The 18,996-nt window shown below is 38.9% G+C and overlaps 2 protein-coding genes and 1 pseudogene across 3 annotated transcripts; 1 reads left to right on the forward strand and 2 right to left on the reverse strand.

The window, feature by feature from the left end:
- Nucleotides 1-1,256: 1,256 nt before the first annotated feature.
- On the forward strand, nt 1,257-10,783 carry msh5 (mutS homolog 5). The gene is made up of 25 exons (XM_088014015.1): nt 1,257-1,349; nt 1,434-1,557; nt 1,672-1,752; nt 2,034-2,087; nt 2,295-2,416; nt 2,513-2,622; nt 3,163-3,198; nt 3,639-3,721; nt 3,814-3,859; nt 4,001-4,139; nt 4,449-4,511; nt 4,602-4,730; nt 4,867-4,939; nt 5,018-5,127; nt 5,239-5,319; nt 5,427-5,514; nt 5,586-5,653; nt 7,155-7,273; nt 7,352-7,478; nt 8,238-8,387; nt 8,607-8,681; nt 9,929-10,075; nt 10,227-10,364; nt 10,442-10,515; nt 10,594-10,783. Exons 1-25 carry the CDS (start codon nt 1,257-1,259, stop codon nt 10,712-10,714), a joined length of 2,451 nt encoding a protein of 816 aa, XP_087870141.1. The 3' UTR covers nt 10,715-10,783.
- Nucleotides 10,784-10,883: 100 nt separating this feature from the next.
- On the reverse strand, nt 10,884-13,913 carry LOC106929182 (uncharacterized; annotated as a pseudogene). Its single transcript, XR_015765633.1, has 3 exons — nt 13,615-13,913; nt 11,403-11,561; nt 10,884-11,295 (listed from the first exon to the last, which is right to left on the reverse strand). The product of XR_015765633.1 is annotated as an uncharacterized LOC106929182 (transcript).
- A 50-nt stretch (nt 13,914-13,963) lies between these two features.
- Nucleotides 13,964-18,384, reverse strand: LOC148155036 (uncharacterized). The gene has a single exon (XM_088014014.1). It carries the CDS (start codon nt 18,309-18,311, stop codon nt 17,514-17,516), a length of 798 nt encoding a protein of 265 aa, XP_087870140.1. The 5' UTR covers nt 18,312-18,384; the 3' UTR covers nt 13,964-17,513.
- Between the last annotated feature and the right edge of the window lie 612 nt (nt 18,385-18,996).

An 18,996-nucleotide genomic window follows, 5' to 3' on the forward strand; every position in this document is an offset into this window, starting at 1 on the left:
TCACTGAAATACGTTCACCAAAACAGCATGTGACTAAAACCTTAATGAATATAAATAACAGTCTCAAAATACTTTAAGTTTATGTGAATATTTTGTAAATTAAAAAACAGAAGCACCAACTGCTGCCAGAGGCATTAAATATTTTTTAGACGGGGATGGGGAGAGCGTTGTTGCCACGGCAACAAAATGAGCAAAAAGGCTCGCGAGAGAAAAGGCACACTGAATATTCGGATTTTGACCGCATATAAAAACTTTCTTCGAAATAATATAACAACTGGTGTAAGAGGCGTATGGAAAAGTTTAAAGTTATTTTCAGTCAGGACATAAGACTGAAGTAGGTATGTAAATAAACACGGTTTGACTTAGTGAGGAAAGAAAAAACATTTGTGACCTAGCTAAGACGAGGTAGCTTACTTGCTAATTAAAGTCGTCAACGTCCGGCTCGTTCATAGATAGTGGTTGGGTAAAGGGTATTTATACAGAATCTTTTTTTTTACTTTGTATTTTCAAAGAGTCGAGTTATGCATTAGTATGATAATTTTTCAGTCAGATTAAATGTTTTACAAATCTCAAACGGTGCTGAAACAATTCTGACTTCACAGTAATTCAGTTCAGGTTTGGCAATTTTAGGTACTTTACAGTTCAGAACTACAGCTGATCAAGTCAAGTACAGACTTTTTACTGAACTTACAAATAAGACCTGCACTCATAATGTAGGGATATAATTAATATTTCTAACGTATTCCTATCACCTACTATTAAAACATATTAGAAGATTTTTTAAAAACATATGTAAATAATTAAAAATAATTCAGTAGCTATACAAGGCATCAATCAATTAAATAATTACAACACAAAGAGGGGGGCAGTGATCGAAAATATGTTTGGATACACAGCTTAAGTTGAGTATTTATAGAGTTTATTCATCTTTATTATTTTAGTGTAACATTTCCTGCTGTTGTCTTGTCACAGGTATTCTGTGACCTGTTGCTACAGGGGTCAGAAAGTGATTGTCTTTAATTTTCAACTCAAAACTTGGACGTCCTGATCATGCCGCAGACCTCCTAGTGGAACATCAGAAACATCCCAGTAATTTGCTTTTCATCTTAACCTCTCTTCCTTAGATTTTACTTAAATGACCAACACAAACATTTAGAGTACAAATGCGCCTTTTAAGCATTTTTACTCTAAATGCTTAAAAGGAGCATTTAGAGTCATCCTGTATCAGCTTAATTCAGCTCTTTCTAAACAGACTAATGGCAGCCACCCTTGAGGATCCAAGAGGAGCCATAGGTTTCAGGGACCCTGACAGCAATCTTGATGAAGAGGAGGAAGATGACACAGCAGCAGTAAGATGGACCTATTTACTAAGAGAGGCATTGATTCTAAAAGCATCAGAATAAACTCTGCGATATTTACATTTTTATTTCTAGGTTTTATTGAGTGTTTTAGTGCAGCGGGGACAGTTGGGCCTTTGTTTCTACGATAGTGGAGACTCGTCTTTACATTATATGGTAGATTCTCCTGATAACTATGAGCTTCACCTGTTGTCCAGAGGTAAAGAACAGACCTTTCACTCTTGCAAATTAGGTTACAGCTTCATCTTTTAAGCAGCATCTTATGTTTCATCTCCTATTAAACTCCAACTCATCTCTCTTTCCTGTTGTGAAGTCATTCAGGAGGTCAGGCCCCACGTAATCCTAACCAGTGCAAAGCAGGAACGCTGCTTGACCCAATATTTGCAGCAACTTGGTGAGCTCTGAAAAAACAGCACTAATATCAGATAACAAGTGAAAAACAAAAATGTTAAGTATTTTTGTTTGAATGCAATGTTGGATGAGTTGTTTCTGTGTCAAGGGAACTTACTGAGATTAGAGATGTTTGACACTGTTGCTGGTAAATGTGATAAGTGGAAAACTGATTGTGAAAGCGGCTGTGCCCTGTTTTTCCAGCTTTCCTAATCAGGAGCTGCAGGCCTAGGTGAAACTAGTCAGTAAATCAGGATTGTTCTAAACTCATGCTTTGGATTTCAGGTTCTGACCCACACTATAAACCCGAGGTGGTTACTTATCCATATGTTGACTTTGGTAATAAAAACATACACAATCACAAACTCCATACTTCCTCTTAAGCTTTCATGCTAAAGATTTGTAAAAAAAAAAAAAAAAAAAAAAAAAAAAAAGCATAATATTTTCCAAAAATGCTATCTTGAGCATTTTTTTGCTCATATTTTCCAAAAAAAATGAGCAATTTTTTAAACATGAAATTGCTCATCATGTTTTTAAATGTTGCAGGTCTGGAGGTCGGTAAGCAGAGGCTTCTTTCTGCTCATCTGCCTTTCCTCCCAGCTTGCATTTCAGAGAGGGACAAAATGTCTTATCTTTCCTCCTGTATCACCTTTGACTCACCCTTGATGGTGAGCCAGATCTCTATATGTTACCCTGTCCTTATAGCCCAGTTATGAATCAGTCATGTTCTAGCATTTGAAAAGGTCTGTTCTCCTGTTGGAAAGCTTAGGGCAGTGGGAGCTCTGCTGAAATGTCTGGACAGGAGGAGAGTGGGAGTGGAACTGGAAGACAGCACTGTTGGAGTCCCAATCCTGCAGTTTCATGCCTACACACTGTGAGACACACAAACATGCAGTTAGACACACTCTCAGGCACCTTAAGGTGTCTGTTTATTTTCCATTATGAGGCCCTTTGAAAGGTTTCTTGGAACTTCAAGTCAGCTGCCCCTTTGACAAAATGTTTCTGAGTTTTATCCCAATTTACTTCCATTTTGTTCCTGTAAACAAAACATTACGTGCCAGTATGTTTAACCCATCTGTATCAGTTAATTTCTCCTGGTATTTTAGAATTTTCATAAATTATGGAAATAAATTAAATAAAATATTTGTAAAGCTCATTCATAATTCAATATAAATTTAAATTACTTCAGAAGATTTTATATTACACCATGTTTCTGTTTATTGTTGTTCTAAACCCTTTTGTGCTGCTTTTCTGTTATTCTGAGAAATTTCTGAGTGATTATAACATTTGATTAAGCCAAAAAAAAAAATCTCTGATACTTTTTATTAAAGTCATATATTTCCAAGACTAGCGATTTAAATGGCTTAATAAAAGGAGGTCAAAATTTTTGTCTGGTTTTTTTTTCTCATTATAGTAAAGAAGTGGTTTACATCGACCGGGACACCTACAGGCAAGTATTCAAAATGTACCTTTGAAATTAATCTAAGCTTTAGAAACAATCTGTTATTCAACCCTGGCCTTTAGTGTTCTGTAGTCGCCATGTTTATCTGACAGTAAGACACCTGATCGAAGTTAGTGAACAATTAGTTTCTGACATGGTAATGACAAATTATTCATCATCCAAATCAGGTTATTTAAACAGAGAGATGCAGCATGGACTGGTAAACATGCAGAACTTTACATTAAAAACACCCAATTTTAAAATAAGTCAATTTAATTGCTTCTAAGTGTGTTTGATTGCAATACTTTCTGCTTTATCATTTTTTTCTTTTCACTATAAGTTCAGTTAAATAAAATAAAATAAATGCATTCTACTTTAATGAGTAGAACGGTAAATCAGTTCAATTATGCTTAGCTTTGTGTGTGACGGTGTGTTTTTTTCTGTTCTAGTGTACTTCAGATCTTTAAATCGGATCTGCACCCATCAGTCTACAAACTGCAGTCAGGTGAAAAGGAAGGACTAAGTCTCTATGGTAAGCGCTTCAGATGGCAGAACTTTTCTGATGTCATTTCCTCTTATTTAAAACGGTTTATATAAATACATTTTTGTTTGTGTGCACTACAGGAATATTGAACCGATGTAAGAGCAAATTTGGATCCAAATTGCTACGGTGAGAAATTATATGTTCAGTGGCACAAAATAAAACAAATTCAGGTATCATGATTATCTTCAAAATTATGAACAAGTAAATATTTTTGTTTGGTATATTTCAGTGTAAAGAAATACTATTTTTCTTGCTTTTGTCTGACAGGCAGTGGTTTCTTCGACCTACACGAGACCTTGCAGTGCTGTACAGAAGACAGGAAGTGATTCGTTTCTTTACTTCGCCTCGAAACTCGGACGTCCTGAACACCCTGCAGGCCTCGTTACGGAACATCAGAAACATACCAGTAACTAACTTTGTATCTGTCTACTTTAACCCTTGTGTTTACAAATGGGGTCCAACCGACCCCACACCTGTATCACTTGTATCATTTGCCTAGGCCTCGTACGTTTGCCTCAGTCCTCGCACGCACAAGGGTTAAACGCCTCTCAGTATTCATACCCACTGAACTTTTTCACACTTTGACGTTACAAACATTTGTGGTTGTTACATGAAAAGTTGTGAAAATGGTTGAAGAGTTGTGTATAATTTTGTAAAGCATTGTAAAATATCCTTAAAAGAAAAGGAAGTTTTCATGGATGCCTGTACATGTTAGGGTGTCCTGCGTCGCATGACTCTCTCCAGCACCAAAGTCACTGACTGGCAGTGTCTCTACAAGGTTGGAGCCACTCTATTCTGTAGCTTTATGTGTCTTTATTGTTTGACGTGGCTTCTAAAACACATTGATATGTTTCTGTCTGGATGTCAGACAGTATACAGTGCAGTGTGCATCAGGGACTCAATGCGGCACCTCCCTCAATCTATTCAGCTGTTTTGGGAGATCAGTGAGAAACTCTCTGAGGATCTTCACTATGTCGCCGCTCTCATAAACAGAGTTGTGAGTTTTTCCTCTTAAATTGCATCCATTCTCCATTGCTACTCATAAAATGTTATACTTTCATTGAGATCTTATGGATTTTGTTATTGCAAGCTGGACAGAGTTGATGTTAATGAGTGTAGTGATATTTTTGTAGGTGGATTTTGATGCCAGCTTAGAAGAGAGCCGCTTCACTGTCAAACCCAACGTTGATCCTGCCATTGATGAGAGTAGGTGCACAGATTCACCCATTCAGCTCTCATGTGCTGGATCTTTATGTGCTTGTGTCTTGGCTCTACTTTTTTCAGAGAAAAGGAGGATGATGGGGCTGTCTGACTTCCTGACTGACGTTGCCAGAAGAGAGCTTGAACATCTGGACTCTCGAATCTCCTCCTGCTGTGTCATTTACCTCCCTCTGGTCAGATACTTCCACATATTTAGATTTTTTTTTGTCACCTCAGGCAGCGGTAACTCATATTACTCTAATTATGAAAACTCATAATACAACAAGGTAAAATTCTCCTTCCAGATAGGATTTCTGCTCTCTGTGCCTCGACTGCCCAGCATGGTGGAAAAAGAGGATTTTGAAATGGAGGGATTTGAGTTCATGGTGTGTCTGTGTGGTCTCAACGGGGTGACAAAATGTCCAGTCAGGTTTCTACATTAACTCACTTGTCAACATTGTATTTTACGCGTCTGCTCGCTTCGATGAGCCAGTTCCTCTCAGACGACCGGCTGCACTACCGTAGTCAAAGGACCAGAGAGCTGGACAGCCTCCTGGGAGACTTGCACTGTGACATTAGAGGTCTTTTAAATTCCCTCACCAAACAGTTTTCTGGTTTTTGTTCAGCTAAGAGTAAATATCTTGTTTCTCAGACATGGAGACTGCAGTGATGACACAGTTGCAGAGTGCCGTCCTGGAAAAGAGCAATTCTCTGTATCAGGTTGGTGGGCGTCATTCAGAACAGCAGGTTGCAGTGTTTTCAAAATGACTCCCACTGTGATAAAACTGTTGTTGGCATGAGTGTAAAGCTTTTAATGCGTGTGGGTGGACTTTGTTGTGATTAATGCTTTCATCTAATTAAATTGTTCACTTTATAACAAAAACAGACCTGGAGACCTTTTAGAAGTTGTAATATGTGTTTCTTTACGGATCATTGCAGATGTTATTTTGAAGGGGAGGCTTAAGTTCAGCTGATGCATTATTGTTAATGGATAGTCTGTGTGTCAACTGTTAGGCAAATTGGAGATTAATGTAATAGAAGCAATATATTTTGTTTTACTATAGGGATTCTAGAAACATTCCTGTAAATAATGTAACACTCTGGAGGGGAATTTGGGAAATAAAAACACTTGCTCAGACTGATAAATATTTACAAATGTTTTGTATGTGCGAGGTGCTTTATTTCTGCCTTGGATTTAAATCACAGATTGCAGTAACTGCGTGCAAACAAGTGAAAGCAGCTGCAAGCAATTTGCACCTGCTGTGTATCACCTCACAGTTGTTCTCAGCTCAGCTACAAACAAAGCAGGTGTAGAAATGATCGCTGAAAGCTCCAGATGTTGACCTGATGAGGCTCTTCTCATCTGACTCTATCAGGGAAGAATCTGGTTCAAATTGCCTTGGATGCTTTTAGTGCGCCACTGCAGATCTTTAAAGCCAGGGGAAGAATTTATCCCCTCAACTTATTCATTCAATAGTTAAAAGGATTGATTGCATTTAAAAATGTATTAGATTGTAAGATTAATCCACAATATCTGCTGATCACATTTTGCCTTGACAGGAAGTACATCCTTTTATTTGCACTTATATATACTTCCAGGTCTCGTTTGAGTTTATTTAAGCTTCATGTTTGATAATCTGCATGTGAACTTTTTCTGTTGTGAACGTCCCACAATAATTAGGATTATATTGTGGATTTTACAACAAAAAATAGGATTTTAAAAACAACTTTAAACATTTATTTTAGTTACTGTGACATCTTTGCCCCATTTTTTTGTAAAGCTGCCAGTGCAGAAGGTCACATTTTTCTTTTTCTCTCCACCTGCGGCTAACCTCCCACCAGCTTGTAGTAGCTAGTTTTTCTTTACACTCAGCTGCAAACAACTCTAGTATTTTAAAGGCATTTTGCTCTGGGATAGAAATCAAAATAGGCAGACTTTTCCCCAACTACATGCATAGAGATGATACAGTCAAGAGGACTTCTTTGCATTTTTTGAGAATTAGAGGGACATATACAAACTCCACTTTTTACAGAATTAGTGTCCACAAATAGCTTTGTGAATTTGTCGTTCAGTGTTGTCAACCATGTTATGTGCCACTATTACAGCTTAATCTGCTTCTGCTTTTTCAGTCCATAATATTGTGTGCAATGGTTCAAAAAAGTATAGCTGCTTTTTTTTGTCCCTGCTAAGCCTAAAATATTCACTGTAATAAATGTATAGGTTCTGGATCTCCTGGCTGAGCTGGACTGCCTGATGGCGATGAGCAGCGCCTCCCAGGAGTACAGCTACTCCTCACCCAAGCTCGCCAGACATAGAACAATAGCAATAACACAGGGAAGGTACCGACTCACTCTTATGGTGACTAATTTGCAGGATGAACCCAGATATTCTTCCTGTGCTTCGTATTGATTTTCCAGACACCCGCTCCTGGAGCTGTGTTCTCCAGTGTTTGTGGCCAACTCCTTCCAGAGCTCTGAATCAGAGGGCAGAATCAAGGTCATCACTGGTCCAAACTCATCTGGCAAGAGCATCTTCCTCAAACAGGTAGAAGCGTCTGATCCTGGCCAAAAACAAGCATTAAGATGTCAGTAAGGTGCAATTAAAACTGTGATTAATTATTTTATGTTGGTCTGCTCCTTTCTCAATTCTTTGTTTTTATAAGTGGCTGAGTACATGATTTAGTACGCTCTCTGATATATTAAAACTGGGAAATTTTAGGAACAATTTTATCTTATTTTTTGTTAAACTTACCAATTTAGATATTTTATATACTGCATTACTAAATGAAACTTCTACATGCGAGACTGTTTTACTTGAAGTCCCAAAGTTAGGATCATTTCAGATAATCTACCAGCACTATCTGCTGATGCATGATTTTTATCTTGGTTTAGTTATTGATAAAATACATAAATTAATGTAAATCTAAACCAAGGCACTTTTCATTTGCATGGTAAGATGTAGTCACCGGCCTACTTTTCGGTTAAATAGTGTCGTGAAAAAGTGTTTGACTCCCTTTGGATTTTGTTTTCTTGTCACACCAGAAGTTATCAAATAAATTAAATACAAAAAATAGTTTTCAAATGATTTTGTTTATTAAGGAGGAGGATCCTAGCCAACCTGGGCCTATGTGAATAAAATAATTGCCCTCCAACCTAATTGGCAGCAACAACTATTTTGTTTTCATTTTACACTCTAGTTTTCAGAGTCTGAGACTTTTCATGAATATACCCGATGTGACATTTTCAGCACGCTTGTCTATATGTGGCCTTGCAGTCACTGCTTCCTGCCGTTTCATATTTCCAGGTGGGTCTGATTGTGTTCATGGCTCTGATTGGCTCAGACGTGCCGGCTAAAGAGGCAGAGGTAGGTCTGGTGGACGGGATCTTCACTCGCATGCAGAGCAGAGAGTCTGTGTCTGTGGGCCTCAGCACCTTTATGATAGATCTCAACCAGGTACATCATAGACACACTGTTAACCACCAGCATGTGCTTCCATATGTGGATTTATACAATTTAAACCGGTGCATTTGCTCCCAATCTTCACTTGTTACATGTTTTTAATAAACCCAGGTTGTTCTTTCTTCAGCTAGAGCAAAGTTCTTTGTTCTTTGTAAGTACAAAGAACAAAGAGAAACAGCGGTTTTCCTTTAATGTGTTGCTCTTTTTCTCCAGATGGCCCTGGCTCTTAACAGCAGCACTGGCAGCTCATTGGTGCTCATCGATGAGTTTGGAAAGGGCACCAACACAGTAAGAAGAAAATTGTTGCAGCACTCAGTGCAAGAAATCCAATGACTTCAACATAAACCAGAACCAGACTCAATGAGAACAGCAGCAAATGCTTCAGTCTACACAAATAAATATCTCTGTGATTGGTGCTTAAATCCATGCAATTTCCTCTCTGACAAAAACCCATTAACAAAATAATACCACTGTTTAATAATTTATGTTAGAGCAGCAGGACAAATAATGTGTTTCCTATTATTGATTGATTTTTCTCACTCTCTTTTCATCATCATAATATCTGCACCACTTTCTCTAAGCTTAAGCATTTTTTTTGACTGAAGTTTATTTCAATTTAGCGCATCTGGGGCAATCCAACTGGCCAAATGCAGAGTTTACATGCAAAGAGTTCATGTATGCCCCTTGAAATATATAACAAAAACCTTTCACAGAATATTTTATGCTGAAGCCAGCTTCAGTAGTCTTATTATTATGCCTAAATATGATAAGAAAACCTAATAAGGTAAATGTTTTGTTCTCAGACATCCAGAATGTTGTGGAAATGCAAAAATAACAGAATTTTGAGTCTGATCAGTGTAAATCAGTGCATTAGTGTACAGTTAAACTATTACTCACACCTCTGGTAGATTACATTTAAAGATGTTGATTAAGGATGCTGCATGTTTTTTCTGTTGAATATGTCACATCACAGTGCCAGATATGAGCAAATGTCTCCTGATAAATAAGAACCTGTGTTATCAGCTTGTTGTTGTCCCAGAACATTTCAATGTTTGTAAATCCAGCCCGCAGGGGGCATCAGTGGAGGAACAGCATTTCTGTACAATGTTAAATCTTTTCTAAGTTTCAGATGAATTTACTTGATAGACATAAAGCTTTGCTGCTGCTACTGCTTTATTTCTTTTAGGAGATGCATACTGGTATATGTTGACACAATCAGAGAATCAAATAGGAAAGCATGAAAGTAAATGTTTCCATTGTTAAATCTGTAACAGGAAACACTCTATCTGGAGGGATTGTCTGTTTTTAGTATTTAGTTACCGGTACGTAGTTTTTCCAACAGACTGTTACTTAAACTAAAAGAAAGGAAAGATATGTTGTCTCTCCAGGCTTATTGGCAGGAATGTCTTGTTAATTGATTTTCTGACAGCAGGTCAATAAACATCCTGTTTGCAGTTTATGTGAAGTGCTTTGATTGAATTACAACAGAGCTGTTTGGCCAATAGCTTCACAGTAGCATTAATGTTCTCCTTCAGGTTGATGGGCTGTCTCTACTCGCTGCATCCGTCTCTTTTTGGCTGAAAAAGCCTCTGGTGGATGTTCCTCACGTCCTGTTGGCTACAAACTTCCACAGTCTGATGCAGTTAGGCCTGCTACCAACCACTGGCATGCTGTCTTTTCTGGTAGGGGAGAAAAACAACCAACAAAGCATAAACAACTGTGTCTACTGCAGCATTTCAATGTAATATTGTCATTTTAAGATGTTAAAAAAAAACATCTGACCGAATAGTTGAATAGTAAAACTTAAAACTAGTTTCTGCTTTTGTGCTTTAGACTTTAGAAACAGCCGTAGACAGAGATGAGTTGGTGTTTTTGTACCAGCTGAAGGAAGGGATTTGCCAATCCAGTTACGCTGCCAACATTGCTGCACTGGCAGGCCTGCCAACATGCCTTGTACACAGAGCCATGGAGGTCAGGAAATGCAAACACACACATTCCCTCCCTCACACAGAGGCATGCTCACAGACGGACTGTGTTTTCTGTCTAAGGTGTCTGAACATTACCGAACAGGAAAACCCATCAAACGCATCGACAAAGCATCATCAGACGAGCAGGCCAAGAGGTTTGTTGAACTTTATTTAATGTAAAATGAATTGAGAAACTTTATCTGAGACAACAAAAAAGTGCATGTGGTCAACAGATGCCAATCTGTGGTGCAGAAGTTTTTGAGTCTTGACCTGGAGGACAAAGATGTGGATCTGCAGAGCTTCATGAAAGATGAGCTTCTGCCCTCCGCTGGAGAGCTCCTGAACCGCAGCTAGACTCTGGAAGTGCTGCAAACACCTTTCTGTATTTCTCTGCTCCGTGTTCAGTGAGAAAATGTTTGGGGTTTGCTTTTCTTGGGAAAACAGATTCACTTCCAAACAAGGTTTATGTTTACGGAGTTTTATGTTAATAACAATAAGATATTTATTGATGTAAAAAAAGCAGTTCAAGCACATTGTTTATTTTGTGAAGGAATTTCTGTATAAATGTACATGGTTTGTGTTACGTATATCTAGTGTTTACTTATTGATTACTCAGTACAAACATTTTGCAAATCTGGCTGTGTCTTTGCTTGAAGCTGCATAAATTGTGTTTTTTCAACAACAAAACTGAATAAAAGTATTTTTTTTTTTTTATCCAACCAAGGCTTTAGTGATGTGAGTGATGGCTAAACTGGCCAAAGTGATATGAAAAACTGTGTATATGGGTAATTCTTGTGCAGAGTTGCAGAAAGGGGTGTCACAGCAGGATTTGGTCATAACAAAGATTGTATTATTTAAAAAAAGCGCCACCGTTGTCTTCACATTACACTCCTCGGCCTTCGCACAGCCCATCGTCTTTATTTCCAGAGAATCAGCTGAGGAGACGAGGTAAAGTGCAGTCAGAGTAATCCATACATGATTCAAACTTTATGAATCTAACTTTTACATGTTTCTTTGTGCCTTTAGATGGACAGACACATACCTGCCTTCCCTCGGCCCATGTAGCAGAGCTCCCCGCGGCTGCAGTTGGTTTCGGTCGTGTAGCAGGCGTCCCAGAAGCCCAGATCGCAGCGGAAACACTCCAGGTACAATTCCTCTGGTTCCAGTCCCTCCAGCTCCATCAGCTGGTCCTCTTCCTCACCTGAGCACAATGAGTCGCAATGATGATCCTGCATTAGATCTATGTGTTTTTCAATTATAATTGATGTTAAAGGCAAGAAAATATGTATTTTTTTCAGCTGAAAAATGTGAATGTGACTTCATACTGAGGGTTCTGGCACAGTTGAACCCTCTGTTCAGGGTAGAAAAATTACTTTCCAGACTTTTTTTTAATCATGAAGTAGTGTTTTTTTTTTTGTTGAATTATACTTAAATGATTGTCCATCCATTTTCTGTACAGAAAATGGATGGATGTGTTTAAATGATTGTTTGTGTCTATAATTTGTCAGTACTTTGACTCACTAACAGGATGTACTCTCAAACATTTAAAAACTATTTCTCTTCACTTTTTGAACTATAGAAAACTTCAAATTCAGTTTGAAATTGGAGCTGGTTAAAATGCCAAACACTGAAAGTAGGGCTATTTTAGGTGTTTTTACAAACAAAGTAAAAGTACGAAACTTCACAAAATGTGCTTTAAAGAACCTGCATTTATGTCAGGATCTTATTGTGCATTCTAGGCTAGTTTAACAGAGCCAGTTTATATTAGTCCAGATGTTGGAAAAAAGCAGCAAAACCACCCTATACTACACTCCTAAAATACAAACTCGTTTCAGCTTTGTTGTCTCATGATTAGTGGAACTTACCCGATGACTAGTTAAACATTTCAAGGTGGGTATTTTGTACTGAAAGGCCCCGGATCTTAGAAAAACAGCAGAAAAAAATCCCCCTAGGAAATCTGAGAAGGAAAAAGTTTTGAATTTTAGGATGGAAACATATGTAGGAACCCTAAATGAAGGTTTCAGTAGAAAGGCATCAAGCGTGGTTGTCACCTTACTGAAGTGGTTCTGGATGTGTTGCAGGGTTGTAAGAGGACATAAAACCAAATTAGTCCATATTGCAACACATTCTGTTTAGCACTCAGAAATGTTTTGTTTATTCTGCAGCAGTCTGGAACGGGGGAACATGTTTCTTTAAGTGGATACCTTGCCTTAGTTGGTCAAGTTTTTTTCTAGCAAGAAGGTAATGGAGTAAGCAGATGGCATGAACGGAAAGTTTGTCTGTAAAATAAAATAAGCAAGTCCTACCTCAGTTATTCCTCCTCAGGGTACTTCATTGAAAGTGTTTTATTTAATAAAACCACTTAATTGTCTGTTTACTACCTCTATTAATGCAGTTAGTGGACAGCACATTACTTCACAGGTAGTTTTAGATTTAGTTAATCTCTTCCTGAGGGCCTTCAGATGTGTGAGTTGTCGTATTTCAGAGACTCGCAATCCTTATCTGCTCTGATCTCGTTAGTGTTAGCTCACTTAACCCAACAGGCTAAACACGAATGAAGATGCGTTCAGTCGGAGGGAAGGACACATTTTGTTTTTTTCATGGGCTCGGCCTAATTTTGTTTTTGTTGCATTTTTATTTATCTGATTCTGCAAAACAGCAGAGCAACAGTAAATCAAATAAATTGTTTAGATGAACTGTTTTACAAATCTGTTTTTAGATTTTTTAAAATATTCTGTCTACAATTTTTATATGAAAGAGATTTTGCTAAATTATGCACAAATTAACCACAAACACTTTTGTAAATCAATTTCTGATTTTTTTTTTCATTAGAAATGATTTGAAGAAAAGCTTTAATGATGAGCCAGGGATTTATTTAATATTGAAAAGCAACATTTCCAAACTGAAGATGATCATTAGGAGATTTTGCACCCCAGATAATGAAGGTAATGAGTTTTGATTCTGGAGCAATTATTGCAGGAAACATGAAAATGAAAATGAAAATTACTTATCTTGTGGATGTTTTGTTTTTTGTGATATTTTATTGATCATAATATTAATTTTCAATTTAAGCATAAGCAAACACAAATGCAGGTTAGTCTGCAGACTTAACGTAAGTTGTTAATTGAATATTTTTTTCACACGTAGCCTGCAGAAAGGTGTTTTTAACTTCGACATCCAGTTGTTGGACTGTTATGTAATCCCTACAGTCATTTGTAAAAGCTTCCCACAGAACAGGCTGTTGGATTTAACACTTCTTAGACAACTAGGTCCTGCCTTGGTGCTGAAAACGCCCCCATGCAGCAATGCCGAGGACCCTCTGAGGGCAGCAGAAACACCTCCAGACTTTGGGAAGAAGCCGGCTTACCTTGAGCAGGTGTGAGCATCATGATGGCAAAAACACAGAATAGTAGTCCTTTCATTCTGAGCAGGTATCTCCCTTTGACTGCACCATGAATACACGCCACGTAACTGGAAGCTGGGCAGAAATTGGATTAGCTTAGCAATGCACCTTTAGAACCAATCATAGCCGCTGAAGGGCTGTGGATCATTGAAGTTTTGACAGCAGATGCAGAGATAAAGAAATCAAATTCACATAAAAAGTTGTATAGAATGTTTCTTTTAATATAATAAAACGCTATTTGGTATATTGGCAGTTTTAAACACGGATTAAATGTCAATGTTACACCTTTAAAACGCTGACATATTGTTTCAGTCAGAAAGTAAATGCCTTCTCGGTGACACACAGCTCTCCTCGTTAGCGTCGTTAACTTTCCATGACTTCTTAGCTGATTTCGCTGGTCTGGGATCTGAGGTGATCTCTACTTAAGTAATAAACAGAATTTTTTCCAGCTGGCTGAGTCTAGGTAAAAAATGTTGATTGAAGCTTCTCTCTTATAGGGAACAGAGAAATAGCTTGGATACTGAGTCAGCGCAGGGCTAAGCAGCTTACTGCTTCCTGTCCGTCTGCTCAGATATGTATCAATGCTCTCACATGAGCACAATACTCTCTGAGAGTAAAGGATTTGATTCAGTTGTACTGTCAATGCAGCATAAAACCTGCACTGCTGACTTATGTAACGCTGCTGCACAGACACAAACACAGATCTACGTTTGAGAAGATTTCTCCATTTGTGTAGCGGCAGTCATTTCTGCATGCATTTAGATATGCGCTGACATTATTCCCTCTGGTCGGTTTACTGTCACACTCAGTTTTATAAATAAATTATCAGCGACTGCAGCCTCACAGCGCAGCCTCGTTCTCACTAAATTCAAATGCATTAGATCATCTCACACTGAGCAGGACTCCCCCTTAAGTGTGAGAGGGAAGAAGAGTGGGCAGATTTCTTTTTGTGGGAGATGTTGACGGCTCAAATCAAGAGCCATTTTTCACCCGCTGCAACTGAAATATACATCCTGCATCCTAAAACAGCACTGAGCTCCTGCCAAGACAGCTGCGGCTGAAATGGATGGGCGCAGATTTACTGTAAACTCCAGTCTCACTCATCATCTAGATGGCGGGATCTCAGCATGAGCCCAACCTGCAAGGAAATACTTAGCAGTCCTTAACTACCTATAAAAATGTTCAAACTGATCTCCTGCGTAATTAGAGACTAGAGAAAAAAAGCTGGTGATAATTAAAATAAAACCCAGCCCACTTTCCTCCCTGTCTGTGCTAATGGGCTGATTTTGGCTTAAAGGGATAGATCAGGATTTGTAAACTGGGATTCTGTCAAAATAAGTAGTTAATACCCTACCTGCAATAGATAGCTCTCTGTGTCCTCGTTTTGCATAAATCCTGATTAGTAGGTTCTGGATGCTGAAGCTAAAAGTGACCAAGACCAAAGTAAACGTTCACAAAAAAAATTCAGATTTCTAAAGCCTCATACCTGTTGATTGTTTTTTTTTTTCCATTGTCAGGCACTACTGAGGTGTTTGTTAAATTATTATTTTTTGAAGTTAGTTGGGATTAGTTAGTAGTTAAAGTGACAATTAGTTATAAGCGTTAAACATCCAATTCAGGTATGAAACCAAAAATAACACTTTTACATTTGCATATAGAATTTGGGAAATTTTTCATGGGACAACCTCATATACAGTGGGGGAAATATGTAATTCAGCGTCAATTTACTTACAAAGTGTGGATAAGTCTGTAATTATCATGGTAGGTACAACTCAACTGTGAAAGAAAGAATGTTAAAGAAATCCAGAAAGAAATCCCCAAAACCTGGAGATCTGTATGAAGGAGTGGTGAAAATAACTACTGCAGCCAGCATGTGTAACCTGGTCAACAACTACAGGAACAAAGGTTTCTGCAAGCCATATTAAGTTACATTTTTCTATAGCACCAAATATTTTTTTCATGCAGTAAAATGCTAATTATTATTATTAAATTGCAAACCTCTCCCGTCTTTGTAAGTAACTTCAAAAGTCAGTTGTGTATTAAATACTTATTTCCCCCCCTATATTGTACAAATACATTTTGCCTACAAATGTAGCACCATTGAAAGGGAGATGAACAGGCTTTCCAAAAGCGTAAGATTTATTACCTAGAAGAATTGTCACAACAAAGAAATTATTAACCAAACACAAATTCTCTTATTTTATGCTGAGTGTACATTTATTTTCTTTCAGATAGTTACTCTTGAGTTGTATTTTAAGTTTGTTTCACAGGGGAGATTACTGGTAGCGCACCACCTCTAAGCTTTATTTCAGCTGTAAATATTCAGCGTCTTCTGTAAGAAAATACAACAACAGTCCAATGCAATTTTAACATTTTAGAAGGTTGTTACTATAATTACATAAGCGTCTACGATGTTTGAGTTTGGGTTTGTTCCATGTTAGCATTGAGCATTTGACAATAGAAAATACTCAGATTATTTACACCTGAGAAGGAGCTTGGAGGCGGAGTCCCACCAATAATCTTCCATGTGAAACACAAGTTGAAAATTAGCATCTCAAACATTGCTTGTTTGGAAAAATCTGATAGGACAGTAATCTTTTATAAAAATCAGTCAAATATCGTTTTTGTCTACCGCTATGATGTTTTTGAGGTTGGGTTTTTTTAAGATGGCAGAAGTCCACTTTGGTCTTGATCTCCCTCTTAGACTATCTGGTATCTTCACTGTCGAAGATCAACTAATTCAAAGAATTAAATATTTGATAAGAGATAATATTAACTCTTTACAACAGAATCTTATTCTGAAACATCCCTTCAATTGTACTTCCAAATGTTTTCTTGTGCTTTATTTACTTTTTGTGCTCTTTCTCAGTTGTGCACAAGCCAAGAATTGAGATGGAGTAATGAAAATTTGAATAAAGCGTAGGAAACGAGGTGATGAAGAGATGGGAGATGAGAGGTCGCGATGGTGGGAGAGTGAGGCATCACTTACTCAAACCGACAGGAGTGATTTTTCTCAGTTACGTCAAGAATAACTCATCGCAGCCTCACCAGAATTTGTGTTTTTAAATGCTGTTACACGTTTCTGTTCATCCACTCTCAGATTCTCTCAGATCTCTCGACACCGCACTGAAGGAAGGGGAGAAATGTGAACAGCTGAATGTGGGAATCCAAAGAAACTGTTGAAATTTACAGTAAGAAATCCGGATCTTGCAATCGAGCACCAGCTGGTATTAATAGCATGGCTGTAGGTGTCGAGTGAGAGGAGTGTGGCTTTTGTGCTGCTCTTGTTTACACCGAAACACAACTTTCCCCGAGATAAAGAGAAGATTATACTGCACGTGAGATAAGATAAGGACTCATTCAGGACCTAATCTGGCTCATCCTCTTTAGCGAACCTCTTAAGAAAGGAGAAGTCCACCTCTAGGGGAGAGGATGAGTGTGAGAGGAAGCATTTATCACCCAGGTTGGCACCCAAATAACTTTTACAGCAGGTCCATGTTTGGTCACTCCAGAAGTGAAGTTTTATGGGCAGCCGGGCGGAGCTCTGAGACAACAAGATGGCGAGTTGACATCAAACAGCGCAGCTTAAAATTTTTCAAATGTGGATGAGTCAGTGAGCAATGTAGGACAAAAACACCCTTCAGAGACAGTGACTCAGTGTGCCACTCAGAGGCACTATAACATACAAACAACTCTGAAGCTCTTCTTCACTGAGCAGTGCATAGTCCGGTGGTTGAGCGTGGCGGAGCGTCAGTCCTGAGGCAGATCTAAAGACTCTGTCCGGTCATTAAAGTCGATTTCACTCGAGTTGCTTGAATCTGAGTGAACCGGGTCAGAAGAAGCGGACAGGCAGGGTGAGGATGGGTGAGGATTGGGCGCCTGGTGGTGCAGAACTTGGGTGAGGAGCATCAACTTTCCCTTTTTCTCCTCTTCCTCCTCCTCCTCATCCTCCTCCTTTTCCTCTTTCTCCTCCTTTTGGTCTCCCTCCTCATTAGCTGCACCTCCTGCATCAGGAGGAGGAGAATCACTGCTGGCGAGAGGCAGGATGTGGACCGGGCTGGCCCACGGTGACTGCTCCTCATCCGAGTGCTCCCACTGCTCCTGAGTATCCTCCCAGCAGCTGCTCCCCTTCAGGTCCTCCAGGTCGTTCAGAGGGTCTCGAACAAGACTCTCTCGGTCCCGGTTCTCGTACAGCAGCGTGGCGGCGCAGATGAAGATGAAGAGGCCCACTCCCATGACCACCGGCCCGGCCAGCTTCATCCTCTCAACGTGGGTGCTCCCACGTCCGCCCACGGCCGGCCTCGGAGCGGCGGAGACGTAGCCCGCCACCGCCACGCTCATCCCCACCAGCACCACCATTGCGCCCAGCATGAGCCACACGCCCGGCGGGGAGCCCAGGCGCAGCTTGGTCTGGAGGGCTTCTCCTTTCCTCAGGTGTTTGTGGCAGGCTGGGAGGCAGACGGGTGAGGAGTGGGAGGAGGCAGGGCTGCAGGGCGGACTGGCAGCCGTCATCCTCAGACTAAACACAGAATGGAATAAAATCTTCATGAAACCTTGTACCACAAAATTTGGATGCAATTCTCCAGATAAAAACACTGTCTCACTTAAAGAAAGACTAAATAATGACTTATATTGCACTTATCTCTTGATTAAAAAAGTAAACGAGGTCAAATCGACCACTTAGCAGCATTCAACATGGTGATGGCGGGCAGGTTAAACTATTTCTCACTGTTGATGTTAGTATTTAGAGATCTGAAACGTCTCCCCGAATAAATGCAGGCATTCAAGCAGTGCATGTCTGGGGTGTGATGAGTCTTGGAGAATTTTCTTTATGCTGTTGAAGCAGCGAGAACTATCCAGTTCTGTTTGGGAGAGGACATCCAGTTATCCGCTGGGCGACCTCAGTGAACCTACAGAGCTCTTTTTTCTTTCTCTTTTCTTTTTCTCTTGAATGCAGCATCTGTTAGAGGTGTGTTATACTGATATCGATACAATACCAAATAAATACAGCACAAGTATCACCAATACCTTTTATTCAAGGTTTATATTTCTTCAAATTTCTGATATTTTGGTGTTTTTTGTGGTTTTTCCTTTAATTTTCTGTTTTTGCTAAAACACAAAACAGAATTTGAACAGTTTATAGGTGTCTACAAAATATTTAACATATTAATATGATAAACAGAAGTAGAAAAATAAAACATATTTTTGTTCATATTTTCTTGTATAAATGAGA

Source organism: Poecilia mexicana, unplaced genomic scaffold (genome assembly GCF_051168715.1).
Source record: "Poecilia mexicana isolate PSO_F unplaced genomic scaffold, ASM5116871v1 scaffold_16, whole genome shotgun sequence".
NCBI lineage: Eukaryota > Metazoa > Chordata > Actinopteri > Cyprinodontiformes > Poeciliidae > Poecilia > Poecilia mexicana.